The 19,801-nt window shown below is 45.5% G+C and overlaps 1 protein-coding gene across 1 annotated transcript in view; it reads right to left on the bottom strand.

Moving 5' to 3' along the window:
* HKDC1 (hexokinase domain containing 1) overlaps positions 1-19,801 on the bottom strand; it is a 41,337-nt gene that overhangs the window by 1,418 nt on the left and 20,118 nt on the right. Inside the window, exons 8-17 of the mRNA XM_027597127.1 lie at positions 18,374-18,529; positions 17,109-17,342; positions 15,989-16,293; positions 13,791-13,936; positions 13,578-13,697; positions 10,760-10,855; positions 10,484-10,583; positions 8,904-9,087; positions 6,734-6,889; positions 2,152-2,385 (exon numbers count right to left, since the gene is read on the bottom strand). Coding sequence (XP_027452928.1) covers positions 2,152-2,385; positions 6,734-6,889; positions 8,904-9,087; positions 10,484-10,583; positions 10,760-10,855; positions 13,578-13,697; positions 13,791-13,936; positions 15,989-16,293; positions 17,109-17,342; positions 18,374-18,529 — 1,731 coding nt within the window. The remainder of the gene's footprint in view (positions 1-2,151; positions 2,386-6,733; positions 6,890-8,903; positions 9,088-10,483; positions 10,584-10,759; positions 10,856-13,577; positions 13,698-13,790; positions 13,937-15,988; positions 16,294-17,108; positions 17,343-18,373; positions 18,530-19,801) is intronic.

The following is a 19,801-nucleotide window of genomic DNA, read 5'->3' as shown; positions in this document are numbered from 1 at the left end:
CATCCCTCTCCCTCTCCCTCAGCTCCTCCCCCCTGCTCACTCACTCTCTCATAAATAAATAAATAAATAAATAAATAAATAAATAAATAAATAAATAAATAAATAACATCTTTAAGAAAAAGAAATGATCACTTGGTTTTTGTCCCTTGGTCAAGTTTTGGTTCAAGGGAGAGGCTTGTAGGGACCACATCAGAAATAAGTGATTCTTCTGGAACCAAAGTAATGAAAATATTCTTTAACTAATTTTGCTAGAATTAGAGTTCTTCAACTCTACACTCCATAGTATATATCACTTCATAAACAATCCCAGCACAATGGACCAACTTAGATAAAGATGTTTATCCAGGGGTTTCATTTGAGAGGACAAGAAGTTGTTTCTACAACCATTTTTATTTCTATAATCCCAATTCCCTTATACCTAAAACCTCAACATTAAGGATATACTCTCTTTTGATAAGATTGGCCTATTTCCTTTAATAAGCCTTAAAGTGTTAGGGCGGAGATGTAGGTGACAAAGGGAAAGCCGTGTGAAGTGCTGGTTACTAAGTAGGTCCAAAACCCTGCCTTTTGGCACATTGACGTTGGTGCTTAGATTGGCCATGGGATGCTTTCTGGTCAATAAGTTACAAATTAAGATTTTAACAGTCTATATGATTCTAGGAAAGTAGTTAAGAGTTGACAGAAGACAGCACAGATCAGAAAATTCAGGTTTAAAAAAAAATTTAAACTGGAGTGGCGGGGGGCGGGAGGGATGGGGTGGCTGGGTGATAGACATCGGGGAGGGTATGTGCTATGGTGAGTGCTGTGAATTGTGCAAGACTGTTGAATTGCAGACCTGTACCTCTGAAACAAATAATACATTATATGTTAAAAAAAAAAAGAAGACTGTAGGAAGGGGAAAATGAAGGGGGGGAAATTGGAGGGGGAGATGAACCATGAGAGACGACGGACTCTGAAAAACAAACTGAGGGTTCTAGAGGGGAGGGGGGCGGGCGGATGGGTTAGCCTGGTGATGGGTATTAAAGAGGGCACGTTCTGCGTGGAGCACTGGGTGTTATGCACAAACAATGAATCATGGAACACTACATCAAAAACTAATGATGTAATGTATGGTGATTAACATAATAAAATAAAAAATTTAATTTCCTTTGTCATTTTTCCATTAATAAAACAAATGAGACAAATGTAAAAATAAATAAATAAATAAGGGATTCTAAGGGGAAAAACAAGAAAAGATACCAGTCCCTTATTTTGGATAATTAGTCATCATCACAGGAAGAGCTAACGATCCAGGATTACAGTAACAGTATATTCGTGTATATGTTTCAGTATGATTGGAAATTTTTATGAACTTGTTAATACTTTTCCTCTTCACCAAAACAAAACATTAAACATTAAATAAAAATAACAGCTTTCAAAAAAATAATATCAGCTTTAATGCTGACTTTTTTGTGACGTGCCACGCACTCTACAGATACTGTTTAACTTCGTCCTCACAACAACCTATGAGGTAGGTAAGATTTTTGTCATCATTTTACAGATTAACAACTGAGGTTCAGAGAGGGTAAGAAACTGGCCCTAGGCCTTCCAGCTTCTTTTTTTTTTAAGATTTTATTTATTTATTTGACAGAGAGAGAGAGACAGACAACAAGAGAGGGAACACAGCAGGGGGAGTGGGAGAGGGAGAAGCAGGCTTCCTGCCGAGCAGGGAGCCCGATGCGGGGCTCGATCCCAGGACCCTGGGATCATGACCTGAGCTGAAGGCAGATGCTTAATGACTGAACCACCCAGGCTCTAAGTGATGGAGCCAGGATTCAAACTTACATTAATCCTTCTGTCCACTGACTCTGAGCTAAGAAAGTTATAACCAGTTCACACTTGACAAATGCTCTGTGCTGTGCAAAATATTCAGTTCTCATTACCTCCCTGTGAGGTCTGGTGGGAGTACTTAGTACTAATCACTTGTATTTGTTGAGCACTGGGACCTCAATCCTTACTCAGCCCTATGAGGTAGAGATTACTACTGCCTTGAGGAGCATGGGGTTCAGAGAGGATGGCGAGCACTCCGACATCCTAACCACTAGGAAAGAGAGCCACGCGGGCTCCCATCTCATCTGTTAGATGCAGTGGGGGCCTCTCTGGGGCACTCACTGCGGGTGTAGCTTGTACAGGGTGCCGTCCACTCCCACGGTGATCTTCAGGTACTCCAGCCCCTGGTCTTGCCTCCTCTTCTCCACGACAGCAGCTAGGCCGGCGCCATAGAGCTGGGCTGCCCGCCGGGACACAGCTCCGCACACCTCCTTCACCACAATGCTGTCCTCACACGTGCTGTCCAGGCCGAGCTGCTGCAGGATCCTCCTGACCTGGAGGAGGGCCAGCCGATCGCTGCGGGCAAGCAGAGCAGGACGTCAGAACCTGCTTCCTGGGGCCCTGGACCCTGCTCCACATGGCTCACAGACCCCACATCCCTAGAGGCCTTAGGCGGAGGGAGGGAAAAAATGATCCAGGCAATGGCTGCGTTAGAGCAGAATGCCATAGCAGCTGGGACTCAAGGAAGCCTGCGACACCTGCAGCACCCCCCCCCCAGAAGTCCCACCATCTTTAAAAAATAAAGTGTGGGCCCCTCTGGTGTTAGGCATGTTCAAACCTATTATCTCACTAGAAGCTATTATTAGATTCAGCAAGCAACACATCGGGTGTACGTTTTCAGAAGAGGAATCTGAGGTTCAGAATTGCTAGAAACTTACCCACAGACAGCAGAGAGCAGGGATTCGAGCACATGCCTTCTCACACCAAGTCTAAGCTCTGCCCCTGCGCATGCCAGTTCCCATTACTCTGGCCCTGTTCACCTGGAGGCCAACTTTCCTTCTACTTAACTTTTTCTGATTTTCCGTTTTCTCTTCCCATCTAGACTACATGCTCTTTGAGGGTAAGACTGTATTCTCAATAGTAGCCAGCATAGGGCTGTGTACATTCAATGGGGAAGTGAATAAATTAGTAAACAAAGTACAATCAGCACCTCAGTGAACAGGAACCCACACACAGGACCGTAAGCACATAAGCACAAAGCAGAGAAGCACCTGCCGTGGGGACAGGCTGGCCTCAAGTCTAGACCCTGATTATCTCCCAGTGAACTCATAGAGCTCTGGCTTCCAAGCTAAACAAGGTAAAATTATATCCTTGACTGTCTCAAGGAATACATAGGGAAGAAGAATGTTATTAAGGGAGAAAAACTGAGAAATAACCTGTCTGGTTATACAGCGGATTCAGCAGGTAAATGGTGGTGTAGTCAGAGAATAGAATCCTTTGTAGACCCTAACAATGAGCTTGTGTGACAATGTTTAATGCTATGGCAAATGTTCATGACATATAAGTCAAAAAAATAGATGATAAAATACTATGTGCCATATGATCTTGGTTTGTTTTTGTTTTTGAATGTTTGTCTTTGCGCAGAAAAAAAAAATCAGAGCAGAAGGAAATCTATTCAGATGCTGGTAGGATTACTGGTAGTTCTTTTCTTCCTTTTGCCTTTTTTTTTTTTTTTAATTTAAGTAATCTCTACACCCAGGACACCTGGGTGGCTCAGTAGGTTAAGCATCTGCCTTCGGCTCAGGTCATGATCTTAGGGTTCTGAGATCGAGCCCCACATCGGGCTCCTTGCTCAGTGGGGAGTCTGCTTCTCCCTCTGCCCCTCACCCAACTCATGCTCTCTCTCTCTCTCTCACTCTCAATCTCTCAAATAAATAAAATCTTAAAGAAAAAAAAGTAATCTCTGCACCCAACTTGGGGCTTGAACTCACAACCCCGAGATCAAGAGTCATATTCTCTTCCAACTGAGCCAGCCAGATGCCCCTTCCTTTTGTTTATGAATGAGTAATATTTGTATAGGATGAAAAAACGTGGGTTTTTTTCAGTATGTAAAATAATAAAACCTGAAATTCCTTCCACAGTCTAGCCCATCACAGTTTACCTAGTTCTTTCATGTACATTCCCCTAATCACTGGGGTTAAACAGTAGAGCATTTATTTTCTATAAGGAAAGAAATTGTTATCCAGGGGCGCCTGGGTGGCTCAGTCGTTAAGCGTCTGCCTTCTGATTAGGTCATGATCCCAGGGTCCTGGGATCGAGCCCCACATCAGGCTCCCTGCTCCGTAGGAAGCCTGCTTCTCCCTCTCCCTCTGCCCCTGCTTATGTTCCCTTCTCACTCTCTCACTGTGTCTCTCACTGTCAAATAAATAAATAAAATCTTAAAAAAAAAAAGAAATTGTCATCCAGAGAGGTAATGTGACTTGCCTCAGGTCACACAGCATAAGCAATCTTAAACTCAGGCTTGGAGACTGTAGAAGACCAGGATTCCCCCCAAGAATCCCTGTTGCATCCAATGGACAATGTGCTTTGAAATGGGCCACAGTCAGCACAGCACCTCCCATTCCCAACTGGCAGGACACTGGATATGATTTTCTTTTTATTCCATGAAGTTTAAAAACAAATAAAATACCTAGAAACAGGAAATCAAAGCATCCAAAGCAGACACCTTTTGTGCGGCAGAAGCAAATATTTCTGGAGGCATATAGGTCCTGCTAACTTACTCTTGTCCAAGAACATTTTCCCCTTTTTATTCAGGCAACAACAACAACAACAACAAAAAAGGCAACGCAAAGATAGTCCGTTTGAGGAAGAAACCATTTGCTCCCACAGCAAAAGAGGATCCCTCTGGTCATCAAAGGTGATGACTTTTAACTTACACTTTTGAATCTAATGGGTTGAAGCCAGACAGAAAGGATGCTGGATATCTGCTGATCAACATATCACAATCACAAAATCGCTGCTGCTGCTACTGATTCTACTACCATCTCCTTAGACGGCAAGATCTGCTCTGCAACAGTCCATCTGATCTCTCTCATTAAGTACACTGCTTTCACTTCTAAAGAGTTTTCCTTTCCTCCCAAAGTGATTTTTGGCTTGCTGGCATCTGGCCATAAAGACCAGTAAAATTAACTGAATGAATGCAAATTGACAGAAATTCCAAATACGAAACTTCTGATAGAACAAGTGCTGGTAGGAAAAGCAGTGAAACTGACACGTTTGTACATAACTAGTGGTGGTGGAAACTGGAACCATATTTTTAAAAGTGTGTCCATAGGGAAATGCTTCTTTTAACAAAACACTTCTACTCCTAAGGAAATAATCTGTGAGATACAAATGATAACACAAAAAAGAAATATGATGGTGTTACACAGAATTGCGGAAATCCATAAATTACAAGCTAGACATCTTATACTAAAGGGAAAGTTTAGTAAATTACAGTATAGCAATATAATGTAACATTACACAGCCATTTAAAATGATAATTACACCAAAGAGTTGAGATGGGGAAGTTTCTCTTTCTAGAAGTATTCCAGCTAGAAAATGCAGGAGTGTTAGCATTAACTTGTCATCATTTTAGAATCACAGATCTAAGCAATGAGCATCAATGACTGCTAAGATCAGAAAAGACAGACAGACAGTTCAATGCCCCTATGAAATATTCTTGTCCAAACTTCAGTACTGAATCTAACCAGGCATCTGGGTCTTCCTGTGAGTTTGCAAGAAATACAGGGGAGAGGAAAATGCTAAATGCTGTAATCAGCAAAATCTAGAACACAGGAAACTTCTAGGATACAATGACAGTTTCTTCATCAAATACATTCCAAGGGGAAACAAGAGGAGAAGTCTATACATTAAAAGAGATTTTTAAAAGACATATCAACCAACTGCACTTTATGGACCTTGTTTGGCTATGGATGCAAACAAAAACCATTATTTTTAGGCAATTTGGAAAATAGAAACACTGGCAGCATATTTTGAGATTAAGGTTTATCATTAGCTATTTTAGGTGTGATGATAGTACATGGTTATGGTTTTTTTATTACTTGTTTTTAAGGATTTTTTGTTTGTTTTGTTTTGTTTCAAATTTTTATTTAAATTCTAGATAGTTAACATATAGTGTAGTCTTGGTTTCAGGAGTAGAAGGTTATGGTTTTTTCAAAGAACTAATATTTTAGAAATACATTTTAAAATATTTATAGATAAACTGACATAAAATGGGAGATTTGTTTCGAATCAATCCAGTTTGGGGGTGGGAAAAGCAAGTGTATATTAATGGACTGAGTTTGGCTGTGAGTTGATCATTGTTGAAGATAGTGGTGCAAATATTAGATTCATTTTACCATTCCCTCTACTCCTATATATGTTAAAAATTTTCATAATTATTTCAGAATTGTAACTGAAAATTGTCACGTACAAACACTAAGTAAACAATGTATAGAATGATATGTGTGGTATGATTGCAATTATGTTTACACACATTTAAAAACTTGAAAGGGAATATGCAAAAATCAAAACAATTATATTTAATCATGACCATATGGGTGATTTCTTAAAAGAGTTTTCTTTCGTATTATGGACACATCATCTTTTCAGAAACAAAAGAGGATCATTTTTTAGCCGAAGCTAACTCCCGTGTAACAGTTTAGGAAGCTCAGGGCTCAGGCACGTGGCTGGCCCTTCAGCTGTGTGCTGTGGTCCCTGATGCAGCTAGAGAGACAGAGCAGCTCTAGGAGGAAACCCCTTGCCCAGCCAGGCTCTTACTGTTTTTATTTTTAAATCTCAAGTCTGCTGGACCCCAGCCTGACAGCAGCACATCCCAGTCAGGGCCTCTCACACCGAGCAGGTGAACTTGATCCCACATCACCTTTCAATCTGGGACAGGAACTTGGTTTCAAAGATGCCCCTGGTCTGGAGACGCTCTGAAATCTGCCCTCGGAAGAGGAGACCCTGCTTGGTCAGGTCAATCAGGATCTGCCGCACAATCTCCCCCAGGTACATCCCACTGGTCATTTTCTCGTATCTGTGTGGAGAATGGGGATAAGGTTGATAGAAGCAGGAAAATCAGCACTGGTGAGTGGTTCACAAAAGGACCTTGGGTCTGGGTATGGATGGTATACCACTGGCATCCAACAACTGCCTGGTTTGGAGTGGTTCAGAGTGGGCAGTAGGCCCAGAGAAATGCAATGCAGAAGTCTGCACAATATGGGACAGCCGAGTCTTTGGAGCCCTGTTGACCGGGAAGAAGCCAGGTCCCAACAATGCCCCATACTGGCCTCATGAGCGAACACTGTGAGCCATCATCCATAAAACAGAGAGCAAAAGCTTGATCTCACAAGAGTGTTGGGAGGCCAGCATCTGGTACACAGCAGGCACTGAGCAAAAGCGAGTCCCTTTCCAGGTCCCAAAGCCAGTTCTCCTTGGCTTTGTATTATAAATCTGGTTTACTAGATTCCCCTTGGCTTTGTAATTGAAGAAATCTGTTCCATTAGAGATGCTGCTTCATGAAATACTGTACTTAAACCGCACACACCAGGGGTTCTTTAAACATGTTGGAAGGGAGCCAAGCCCCTCTTTCTACCAGGCTGTGAGCTCCATGAGGGAAGGAGCAAGAGGAAAAGGGACTTTGTAACCAGCAGGCACTGACCAGGCACTGTGCATGGGCATGAGAGATAGCGTTACTAACAGTGATGAGGAGCTGGACTGCCACGGCCTGCAGGGTCAAGTGGGAAGCTGTGTCTGAGACTTGTGCGCTGGACCTGTATTCGCTTTACTGCTCAGGACCTCAGCAGTCTAAGGAACCAATACTCAAATAATAGTGACAGCGAAGCAAACTCAAATGTGTTGCCCCCTTAAGCTCTCACTCTAAAAAATGTGAGCCTCCAATGGATTCAGACACAAAACTAAGTCAGAAGGCACTTACCCCTTGAGAAGAGCCATGATGCTCGAATGCCCCAACTTGGGATTCAGAGATAAGGTCCCTTCTTTTTGGAGCAACCCCTGGTTCAGCTGGGCTTCCCACAACTCACCTTCCTCCCAGCTATGAAGGCTAGTGCCAACGGAAGACCAAGGACCATTCAGGCTGGTCCTGGCCTTGCCCAGGTATCTTCCTGTACCGAATTCTCGGTTCCACAGTTACCAAGGCATCTGTGGCCCACGGATCTCATTATGTTTCCTATCTGTTCAACTTCGCCACTGGGATATCATCATCAGGATAAATCTATATTTTCATTTTATTTTATACACTAAGACACTGAGTTTCATTGTGACAAAGACCATATGGCCTGAGGGTAAAGCATTTACAATCTGGTCCTTTACAGAAAAAGTTTGCCAACACGTGCTGTCATGGATGGGCCTGAGTTAATTATCAATTCCTAGCATGCTAACTCTATCTCTACCTACCCCTTTCTCTTTGACTCAAGAAGCTAGATGAGAACACAAGCGAAAATGTACTCAATTTTTTTTAAAGAATCATTCATTGATTTCAGTATTTTTAGTAGTATGGCTGGTAATTAGAATCTACCTCCCCAGTAACTGTGACCCATGATGGGACATGACATCATGGTTGAGAACCAGTACTCCCATCCGCCACCTGCTCGCACTTCCCCACCCCCAGCACAACAGGGGTCACCAACCTGGTAGCCAGACCTTGAAAGGCTGAGGATGTTGACCTCTAAACTGGGTCTACTAGAAGCCCATCCCGAGAGGGCCCACTAAGTCAGCATGCCCCTGCTCTGTGACACTTGGCCCACAGTGAATGAACTTGATGACCATGTCTAAATCACTTCCAAAGCCACCACTGGACCTTATGGTACCTTATGGTGATTAGAAAAAGCCACCCCTTCTTTGTACTTCTTGGAAACTTGTCCTGTATTTTGCTTTCGTTCCAATAAGACACTTCCCTGACCTCTGATGGGGAGTAGTAATAAAAATACAAAGCTATAGCAGCTATGGTATGAATATAGTACACCCCCCCCCCGATCTGATAAAGTCACACACTGCACAACTACATAAATATACACATCCACCCTCCTCACCTCTGTTTGCCAGGGTTCAAGGACCCCTCATTCACCTTCTTGTCATATTGGGTCCAGATGTCGTCTATGCAGCCATTATCTCCAAATGCTCCCCATTCTGTGTTAATGCACATCTTCCCTTCATCCCCTTCCACCAGTTCAATGTTCCTCATCTCCTCCATGTAGCACATGTTGCTGCCTGTTCCTAAAAGGAAGCATGGAGGGACTTTAGACTTCAAAAACATCACCAGGTCCTAAAGAGGCAGAGGGGGCAGTGGAGAGAAATTTAGGCTTGAAGTCAGGTATGACTGGGTGTGAATTCCAGCTTTACATTCATAACTAGGGACCGTAGACAAGTATCTCATCTTTTAGAGGTCCAATTTCTTCATCTGTAAAAAGGAAATAATACCTGCCTTATAGGTTTGTTCTAAAGAAAACAGTGAGTTGCTTCCTCCACATAGTAAGTGGTGCCCAAGAGAACACCATCCTCCCCCTCCTCGTCACCACCAACACATTACATCAGCATCCTCACCATTACTGTTAAGCTCTGGGTACACAAGATGGGCTCCCAAGTAGTCACAGTTAGCAGCCAGAGCTAGACAGGACCATGAGGAATTTTCTAGTCTTGGAGAAGTAAACATTGGCAGCTGTAGGCCACCTTCTTTCTCCTTTGCCCCTGACCTGGTCTCAGAACTATTCTCAGTGCAACAGTCCAGGCAACTGTTATATGCAATCCAACAAATCTCACCCCTTTGCGCTCCTAATTCTAGGTGCCCCGCCCCCACAGATGAGGAAACTCAAGCCCAGGCAGAGTAAGTAACCTGTCCATTGTCACAAAGCGGGTAAGAGCTACAGTGAGATGAAACCTCTTAGCTGGCATTGGAGGTGTCTCACTATCTCCCCATCTCCTTGTTCTACCCCCTGCTCACATCGGGAAGCCTGGACAGCCAACTGGAACAACTTGCCTAGATTCTGTCATTACTAACCTGTGCCCGTCCCTTGGAATGCTCATCATCTCCATCTTCACCTGTTCAAATTCTACCCATCCCCTCACCAGTTAGAGAGTCAGCCCCCTGAAATCCACCCTTGCCCTTAATCACTGCCAGAATTCTCCCCCAAAGCCCCTTAAATGCCTGTATCACATGTCAGGCCACTCCCTTCCCTTCTAGGTTTCCTTCCAACTCTCCCCCATCCTGTGCACCCACAGCCAGAAGAGGTCAGTTACCAGAGGAGGTGTACATTGGAGCTGATGAAAATCAGCCCCAAAACAACAGTGGCCTCTTTCCACTCCGGATCCTCTACCCCAAGGCCCTAATTTGAAAACCCCTCTTTCTATGCTATTCTCCTTCCTCAACAAAAGGACAACGTTGGCTTAGGACCCTTAAGGAGAAAGATATGAAGTAAAGATTTCGAAATTAGGAGACCTGGAATCCTAATCTTAACTTAATCTCTGCCTTGGACAAAGCTGGCTTTAGAACCTCTGTGTAATGGAACAATGCTCCACCCAACCCCACCCCCACCCCCAGCCCCACACTATGTGAAAAGGAAACCACCAAAAGATCAGACGGGAGTAGGCTAATGGGACATGCCTGACCACTTACCTGCAATCAGGCCAATCTCACAATTAGGATCTTCATGGCCACACGTCATCATGGTCCCCACTGTGTCATTTACAAGTGCAACTATGTCCAGGTCAAACTCCTGCAAAGGAAGCAGCCATACTATAAGTAGGATGTGCATGCCAAACAGGCTCAGGAGGGGCATATCAGCCCAAGGGGAGCAGAGACCAGAGGCACAGGGCTGGGCACAGGATGGCAGAGCAAAGGGGCCTGGGAGAAGGCGCAATGTTGGGCATCAGCCTCAACACCATAACATACATTTCTCCTCTTGATGGCTTCCCTGAGCATGTCCACCATGTCTTCCCCTTCACAATCAGTGGCCTTGAAGCCTTTGGTCCACTCAATGAGTGTTCCCTGAAAGAAAGGAGAAATTCTTTTGAGCAATAGTTTGCTGGGACCACTACACAACCTCAACATCAAAAAGATGCAAAATGCTGTGGTCGGCTGCTAGTCACTGGGCCTGGATCATAGTGATTCTATGTCTAATTCAGCCAAGGACAGATTAAGATGTGATGAAAGATAAAAGCTACAACACATCCATCAAAGCATGGTTCCACAATGAAAAACTAGATGCAGCCTATCGTTCCAATGATATAGATCTATTATCTTGTGCATTGATATAGAAAATGTTAAACAGTTATAAAAAAATCAGGCTGTCAGAGAACATTGACTCTTAGAGAAAGATGTTCACCATACACTGTAAAGTGAACACACATTAAATAAATACAGACATTATTCTTTTAAAAACCACAGACACACATGTGTGCGCGCACGCACACACACACACACTCATATCTAGAAAAAGGTGTGCAACAATGCCCACACCACGAAGTTGACAGGGGTTCTCTCTGGGTGCAAGATTATGGGTGCCTTTTAGTCTTTCCTTTTTGTGTGTCCATATTTTCTAGTTTTCCCAAAGTTCACATGTATAATTTTTATAATACCGAGAAAAAGTATTTTTCATTTTTTTTTAAAAGAAAGCCCAAGATTAATTACACTCTTAGCCAGAGACAGGAGTTAGTCTAGCCTCAGAATCCACAGCCTAGGGCCAGGGGTGGGGTGAGGACAGGTCAAGCTGGGGCATCTAGGTCGGGAGAGCTCCTGGGATAGGGGAGGGGGCTAGCAGCTCTGAGGGCAGTGCCCCCATCCCCGTGGGCTAGATGGCCATCTCACCCTGGGGCCCTCGGCCCTGGTCTCCCTCCTTCTCTCCACAGTCCTTGGGAGGTTCAGCTCCCTTGTTCCTGCCCTGGTGGATGTATGTAGAACATCAGAGTTTCACCCCCCAGTTGAAAATCTTTCGTCTTAGTTGCAATTACACAAAAATATTTTTTGAAAGTCTTTCTTTTTTCTCCCTAGCCATCAGTGGCTTTGCTACCAGCTGTCCATTTGTCTCCCCCTCCCTCTTAACCGTGTATCCATGAATCTGTCAGAACCCCTGGGAGAGGCCTAGAGACCTGGTGTCCTGGGTCAGGAGGAGTGGCTGTGCCTGGGCATGCATTGATCATTCAGGACTGTGGACAGCGGCACACGGCTGTCTGAATGGCATATTAATTTTTTTATGGCAGCGGTCATACAGTAATATGTTGCCCTTGTAAAAAATTAAAGTGTTACTGATAAGGACAAAGTCCCCTTTAACTTACCATCCCCCCAGTCTGAGAGGTAACCTCTACTATCAGGCAGATAGGACTCCCTCCAAAACTTTCTCTCTCCGTTTACATGTATTTTAAAATAAATTCACACTGTGTGTGGACTACTGTAATTTGGTTTTCCCACTTAATAACGTATCTTCTAGACCTTTCTGGGTCGGTTAATATGGATCTGCCCCCTCCCTTCACTGCGTGGAGTATTCCTCAAATATAACTGCATAGAAATAAAAAATACCTATGAAATAAGTACTATTTTTATCCCCATTTTTCAAATGAGGAAACGAAGGTCCAGAGAGGTTAAATAATTTGCCCCCGGTCACACAGTCAGTAAGTGGAGAAGCCAAGATTCGATGAGCTTCCAGACCCAGGCTCTTAGCTACCGTGTTCACTGTGCTGCCTCCCATCAGGTGGGTGGTGTCCGTGAGGCACTTAGAACAGTGTCCGGCACCGAGCACGCACTGTGCATGTGCCTGGTAAATGCAGATCAAGTAAGTAATTCCTTACGATTGCTCTGCCAGAGTTTCTTTAGCCATCCTCCGCTGCCATGTGAGCGATTTCTCGTGTTTCCTTATTAAAAAGGGGGTGCTATAGTGAACACCCTTGATCACTCCTTCTCGGCACATGTTTGAGAAATGGAATCCTGAGAAATGGGTCTTCTGGCTCTTAGCATTCTGGCATTTTTAATTTTAAAAGAGCTAGCCATATGACCAAATAATTCAGCCCTTTGAACCCCCCTCTCCCCATTCTCTGAATAATAGGGTGGGAAGGAACTGCTTGCATGTGTGTTTCCATGGTGTTCTCAGAGCCCTGAAGAGATCTGTTCCAGTTCTGATTTTGTACCGACCCATCAGATGAGACCTGCGTGGCTCGAGTTTCTCCTATGCAAAATGAAATGGGATAAAAAATAGAGTGTAACGCATACAATAAGAATATTATTTCTTGATTTTGGGGTTTTATATATATATATTTTTTATATATATATATATTTATATATATGTAGGTGTACTGTGTATTATAGCCAAGATGGTTCCAGGATATTGGTTCTGGGTCCTGGTTTCCCCAAGGGTAAAGTGCAAGAGCCTGGGCTCTCAGGCTGGTGTCCTGGGTGTCCTGGGTTGGAACCTTCCACCACTGTTTATAGATGTAGCAACTTGGACAACTGACTCAACCTCTCCATGCCTCTGTTTTTCTTAACTACAATGTGGCAATTAAAAATAGTGTGTATACATACAATGAGCTATTCCATAACAATGAAAATGGAACATAAGAAATAGAAAATATTAAATGGTTCAAATGCTTAGTTATGTTTCCCCAGCTGCCCTGAACCTGAGACCCTTAAATAAGGCAACAAACAGTGACCCAGCGGTACCGCGAGGTTCCTCTGGTGGACAGCGCACCGGGCTGTTGGGAAGGCTGTCGGGCTGTCTTACCTTGTCAATGCTCGTCTGCCTGCAGGGAAATGAGAACGTGAAGCCCAAAGGCAGCTGGGCTCCCTTGAGGCCCATGTAGTCCAGGAAGTCAGCGATGCACTGCACGATGTGGTCGAACAACTGCAGAGAGAGAGTAGCAGTCGTCCCAGGCCCGCAGCAATATGGGGGGCAGGACGGCCCCTTGGGCACAGAACTCCCCCGCCCCGCCTGTACCTCCTCGCCGGTGCCCTGCATGATCTCCAAGGGGATGGTAAAGATCTTGTTGTACATTTGCACCGACCTCCGTCCACTTCTGATCTTTACCAGGAGGACCCGGAAGTTGGTTCCCCCCAGATCCAGGGCAAGGAACTTCCCTTTCTCTGTGGTGGAGAAAGTGAGAGCTGCATTCCACCAGCATGCACAGAGCAGGGGCTCGTGTGGAGGCATTGAGAGGGAGAGGAGCCGCCAACACAGAGCAGACTCAAGCCTTCTCCCTTGGGGCGCCCAAGCCAGAGGAGCGTGGGTCACCCAGCACAGCATCCCAGCGCTGGACAGGCACTTCGAGCCTGTCTGAGGCCAGCCTGCTTTTCTTGGTATCTGGTAAAGGCTATATATGATACTTAAGCTCAAGGAGCCTCTGAAGGTGAATCCAAGTCAGGCTACACTGACCGCAGTGAAATCTGGAGGATGTTCCCATCTTATGGCCCACAGGAATTATTCACCATGAGCATGAAATGATTCTTCCTGCCCCCTGCTCTTCCCATCTGTGGATTCCCACACCTGCTCCTGACTCATAAGAAGCCATGTCGAGGCCAATGCCCCCGACTATCATCCAGGGCCACCCCAGTAGTATCTCTCATTTCTCTGACATAGCAGAGCATCAGAGTCTGTCCTGTATGACCTTTCACCTTGCCCTCTGCCTCTCTCACTCTGTTCTGTCCATACTGGTCATTCTGCTGTTTCTTGAATTTGCCAAAGACATCACTCCCAGCCAGCTCTCTAACCCCTTCTCCTGCTCTGTTTTTCTTTGTAGCACCTGCTGCTACATGGCCTCATATGGCATTTATTGTCTGCCAGCCCAACAGAATGTAAGCTCCACAAGGGTGGGGATTGTGTTTTCCTCCCTGCGCTATCACCCTGCCTGGACCAGAGCTTGACATATTGTAGATGATTAATGGAACTTTGAAAAATGAAGGCAGGGGCGCCTGGGTGGCTCAGTCGGTTAAGCATCTGCCTTCGGCTCAGGTCATAATCACAGAGTCCTGGAATTGAGCTCCATGTCGGGCTCTCTGCTCAGCAGGGAGTCTGTCTCTCCCTCTGCTCCTCACCCTGCTCTCGTGCTCTCTCTCACTCTCTCTCTCAAATAAATATTTTTTAAAAATTAAAATTAAAAAATGAAGGCAGAAGGATGAAAGGAATGAATGAATAAACACTTGAACAGTGTCTTTTACTGCTCTTAGTTTCTTTCCCATGTAGACTCGAAGGATATTGGCTCTGGAAAAGATCTCTGTTTTTGAGAGACCCCAAATGCAGCTGTGCGACCTTGAGTATGTCATCTGACCTCTCTGAGTCTCAGTTTTGGCAGCAATAAAATGGGAATCATTTTTTCTTTGTGTAACATACAAAGTGGTTGCGAGGATGAGATGAAATTAAAGATTCCAAAACAAATTACAAGATATAGAGCATTTTACAAAGGTCATTATTTCCAGGTGAGGCTCCTGAGGTTCAAAGAGGTGAAGTCACTTGTCTAAAGACCTGACCCCGTTGTTTAGTGGCTCCTCTTGGCTGAGCACAGGGAAGAATCAAGGATCAGAAAAGTCAGGGGCAGAAAACAATGAGAGCAGAGAGGAAGAGCCAAGCCCCCGGAGAAGAGAGGCAGGGAAGCAAGCAGGAGGCAAGCCAGACGAGTCCAAGTATCCAGATGGCAACTCCGGGGGACAACACCTGGGTCTTCTGTTTGCCAGCAGCGTGGGGTACACGGCATGTTCTCAACTACACAGGCATGCGCATATAACCTCACTTAGGTATTCTTCCATTGCAAATGCCTGGGATTCACCAAGGCAAACAGATTGGGAAGGAGCACTGACCTTCTACCTTACTCCCCTTCCCTCCGTTATAGAAATGAATCCAAGGCTTTTAAAACTAAAAACCTGAGGTGCCTCTGTGGTGCAGTCAGTGAAGCATCTGCCTTCGGCTCGGGTCATGATCCCAGGCTCCTGGGATCGAGCCCTGAGTCGGGCTCCCTGCTCAGCGGGAAGTCTGCGTCTCTCTCTCCCTCTCTTTCTCCCCTTGCTCGTGCTCTCTCTTTTTCTCTCTCTCTCTCTCAAAGAAATAAATAAAATCTTCTTTTAAAAAAATTTAAAAACATAAAATAAAACTAAAAGCCTAACTGGATTGAAGGAGTTTTGATGGGAGGTCTGTGCGCGGCCCACCTGTGCCATCCGGCGTCCCGCAGACGTAGGTGGGCAGCATCTTGACTGTGGCCATCAGGTGGGTGTCCTTTTTCAGCCCATACTCGAACTCAGTCCGCATCTTGCTCTGCACATCCATAAGCTGCTCTCGAGTCAGCCGGAACAAAGCCAGCACCTTGTCGATCTGCTTCCGTTGGGCCTGCACACGGGAGGCCACCGCGGTCACCATGGCAGCCCCCTTGGTGCTGCCACTCTCCGACAAGAGGAAGCGAACATCACAGTTCGGGACCAGTCTCCTCACCACCTTGTGCAGGCGCTTTGGGTATCTGAAGGCAGGGGCGATGGTAAAATATGTAACAATCATAAAGGCCCAAGGCCTGGCCCATGGGAACAGACACAGGTATAGTAGTGGAATGGGGGTCCTGAGGAGCCTTGCTGGGCTGGATTCACCCCTTTAGTTGCCAGATGACGGTGGGGCAGGGGGCTGACTGGGGGAGGGACTAGGGCAGCTAGGGTAGTGGAAGGGACACTTGGAGGCTCAAAGAAGTGGTTATTTTAGCACTAATATTTCCATCAGTAGGACATGTCCACACATAATGTATTGGCTGAGTATCATCTGCATCCAAAGGGGAAGGATCCTTTCCCCAGCTTTTTCCATTGTGTACCTGCCTGACTCCCAACACCACCTCTGTTAGCTGGAGGGGCTCTCCCACTCCCTCCTTCTGGGAAATTCTCATTTCCCTGCGTTTTCCTACCAGTATCCTTCCTGTGAACTTGGCAACCTCTGCCCTTCAGATTTTTCCCCATCTGTAACTGAGTGTATTTTACTTTCCAATATTAGTAGGTATTCAATAGTAATAGACAGATAGCTGGATGGGTAGATGGACAGATGGATAAATACCTGGATGGATGCCCTTCTAGTCAGGCAACTGGGCTTAGCAGAATATCTCTTTAAGAATGATCCCCCCAAATAACCCAGCCAGCTAGATGAATACGGTCTCTCTTTGCCCTGTAAACTCAGCACAGAGAGGAGATGGTTGGTTCCAGCCACACAGAGAAGCAGCGGACTTTGGAGAGAATGCTGGGTCTCTGTCCTGGGCAGACTCACTGGCGGGGGGTGTGCGCCCCAGGCAGCACTCACTGAGGGTGTATCTTGTAGAGCGTGCCATCCATGCCCACCGTGGTCCGGAGCCGCGCCAGCTTCTTGTTCTCCCGGAGGCGTGTCAGGATGGCTGCCAGGGCAGCTGCACAGAGGTTGGCTGAACGGAAGGAGACAATGGTGCAGACGTGCTGGACTGCGATGCAGTCAGCCTCCGAAGGCTCCAGGCCCAGATCTGTCAGGATCTCTCTTGTATTGGCAAGGCCTTCCTTATACCTGGCCAGGGGACAGCAATGAGAGGGTCACGTTTCTCCATCCCATGGAAGTTCCCTCAGAGAACCAGCTTTCCCACCTCTCAGGATTATGAAAATAAGTAAGCTGGCACATCGTGATATAATAATGAAAACCATATCAACAATGATCATAGCAGCCACCATTTACTGAACACTCACTATGTGCCAGGCACTCGTCTGAAGATTTGACAGGCATAGAGCGGGTTACTTGTCCACACTTAAATAGCTAGGAAGTGCAAGGGTCAGGATTTGAACTCTGGCAGGTAGATCATAGAACCCACACTTTTAACCATCTTATAATATTCTGCCTTCCACAGAAAACTCAGTCCCTGCCATGCTCTGCAAAAACAGATTCTAGGAGTCAGATGCCACTCTGCTGAGCTCAGAATCTAAATTGATTACAAAGCTCAGGGCAATGCCAGGGTTTCTAAGCCAGGGGAACAGGACCCTGAGTAGACTGGAGCAGCTGCCTTCACCAGCCATCTCCCCATTGCAGGGACCTCTGTGTGAGGCCTCAAATCACCAAAGCCAAGGCCAGTCCTCAACAGTACCAGGTAGAGAAGCCTCTTGCTAGAGCAGGAGTTCTTAACTTAGATTCCATGCATGGGCTTTAATGGATCCAAGGATGTCCTAATATTGCAAGGAAAATTGAGTACAAACATGCATTTTTGTGGTAAAGGGTCTAGAACTTGAATTAGATCTTCAAAGGGGTCTGGGACCCTAAAAAAGCTTTAAGTCACCACTTTGGGGAGAAGGAAGGCAACAAAATATAAGAAATGAGTAGATCTCCAACCACAGACTCCCTGGCCAATGAAACCAACAAGAAGCCGCATCAGAGTCACGGAAGGCATTGCTAACCCACCCAAACCTGGGCCCAGGTCTGAAGCTGTCCTGGTGAAGATTGGGATGGATCTGGTCCCTTCTGCTGTGCCACTACCATGAACATACCATGCCTTGGCTACCCACCCTAACCCTCTGCAGACTCAAGGTGAAGCGACTCAGCCAGCAGCTTACTTCTCCATGGCAGCCACGTGCCGTGTTTCAATCTTGCCCTTAGTGTGGAGAGCAGAAGATTTTTCACCACCGAACAGGAGACCTGCCTTGGCCATCTTCAGCAAGATGATCCTGACAAGTTCACCCAGGTACAGGCCGCTGATCATCTTCTCAAACCTATGATTTAGTGAACAGATCAGTAACAGCTATGGTTATGGTTATGTAGCATCCTTTCCCCATGCCCACGAGCCATGGCCCATTGTCAGGACCATGAACAATGGAAGGACCACTCCATGGCTCAGGGGACCTCAGGCCCCATCCCAGCCTGGGGTGCCTTTGGGAGCTCACTTATCTCCTCTGAGCTACATTCCCCTCACCTATAAAAAGAGAGAATTATACTAGAGGAGATCTAAGATTCCTTCCTGCTCATGAAGTGCTTGAATCCAAGAATCTTTATCACAAACCACCCCTGGCCATGGGGGTAGCATTCTCATATTAGGCATAAGGAATCTCAAACTCAGGAAATTCAGGTGATCCCAAGATCGCCAACCATGGCGTGACAAATCCAAATTTCAGATGCTTCCAATGCCTACACCATGCTTCTGGCCAAGAGAGAAAGATGCTGTATCTGGGATTTGGGCTTGAGAGGCTCTATAGGCCCAGAGAGGTTCTATAATAGTGTAGATGAAATATCCCTGCTACCTACACCTCGACTCTGAATCTGTATCCGACAAGCAATGACTATTTCCCAGGCAAACAACTAAATATAATTTTTATTCTCCAAACATAAAAGGGCACAAAATCAAGGACAACCTGTTTTCTAATCAACTTAATCTATTTCATTAGAAAAAGTTGTAGGGCGCCTATGTGGCTCAGTTGGTTGGGTGACTGCCTTCGGCTCGGGTCGTGGTCCTGGAGTCCCAGGATCGAGTCCTGCATCGGGCTCCCTGCTCAGCGGGGAGTCTGCTTCTCCCTCTGACCCTCCCCCCGTCATGTGCTCACTCTCTCTCTCATTCTCTCTCAAATAAATTTTTAAAAAATCTTAAAAAAAAAAAGAAAAAGAAAAAGTTGTAGAACATCGCAGAAACAGAATACAGTCAAAAGAAATCCAGGTTGGGTTTGGGGAAATGAAGTTCATTTTAAGTGAAATGGAGAGAGTGAGGGTGATAAGGTCCAAAAAATGGTCCTACTTTCTTGGGCCATGACTGCTCTGTGTCACCAGTGAAATGGGTGTGTGCCTGGGGGAGCAGGTATGTCCAAAGCAAAAATTTGCTTTCTGGGTATGCAGTGCTAGTGTTTGAATTGTTTCTAGGAGGTACTTTAAATATTTATTCACCAGAGCTTCTTGGAAAATTGGCCAGGACTCACAAAATGCACAAGGAGTCTGGAACATTTACTGGGCCAGAAAATAAGGAAGTCCGTAAAGAGTGATGGGAACACATCGAAAGG

Source organism: Zalophus californianus, chromosome 15 (genome assembly GCF_009762305.2).
Source record: "Zalophus californianus isolate mZalCal1 chromosome 15, mZalCal1.pri.v2, whole genome shotgun sequence".
Classification (NCBI taxonomy): domain Eukaryota; kingdom Metazoa; phylum Chordata; class Mammalia; order Carnivora; family Otariidae; genus Zalophus; species Zalophus californianus.
Note: the sequence above shows the minus strand (reverse complement) of the source record. Positions and strands in the feature narration are given on the sequence as shown.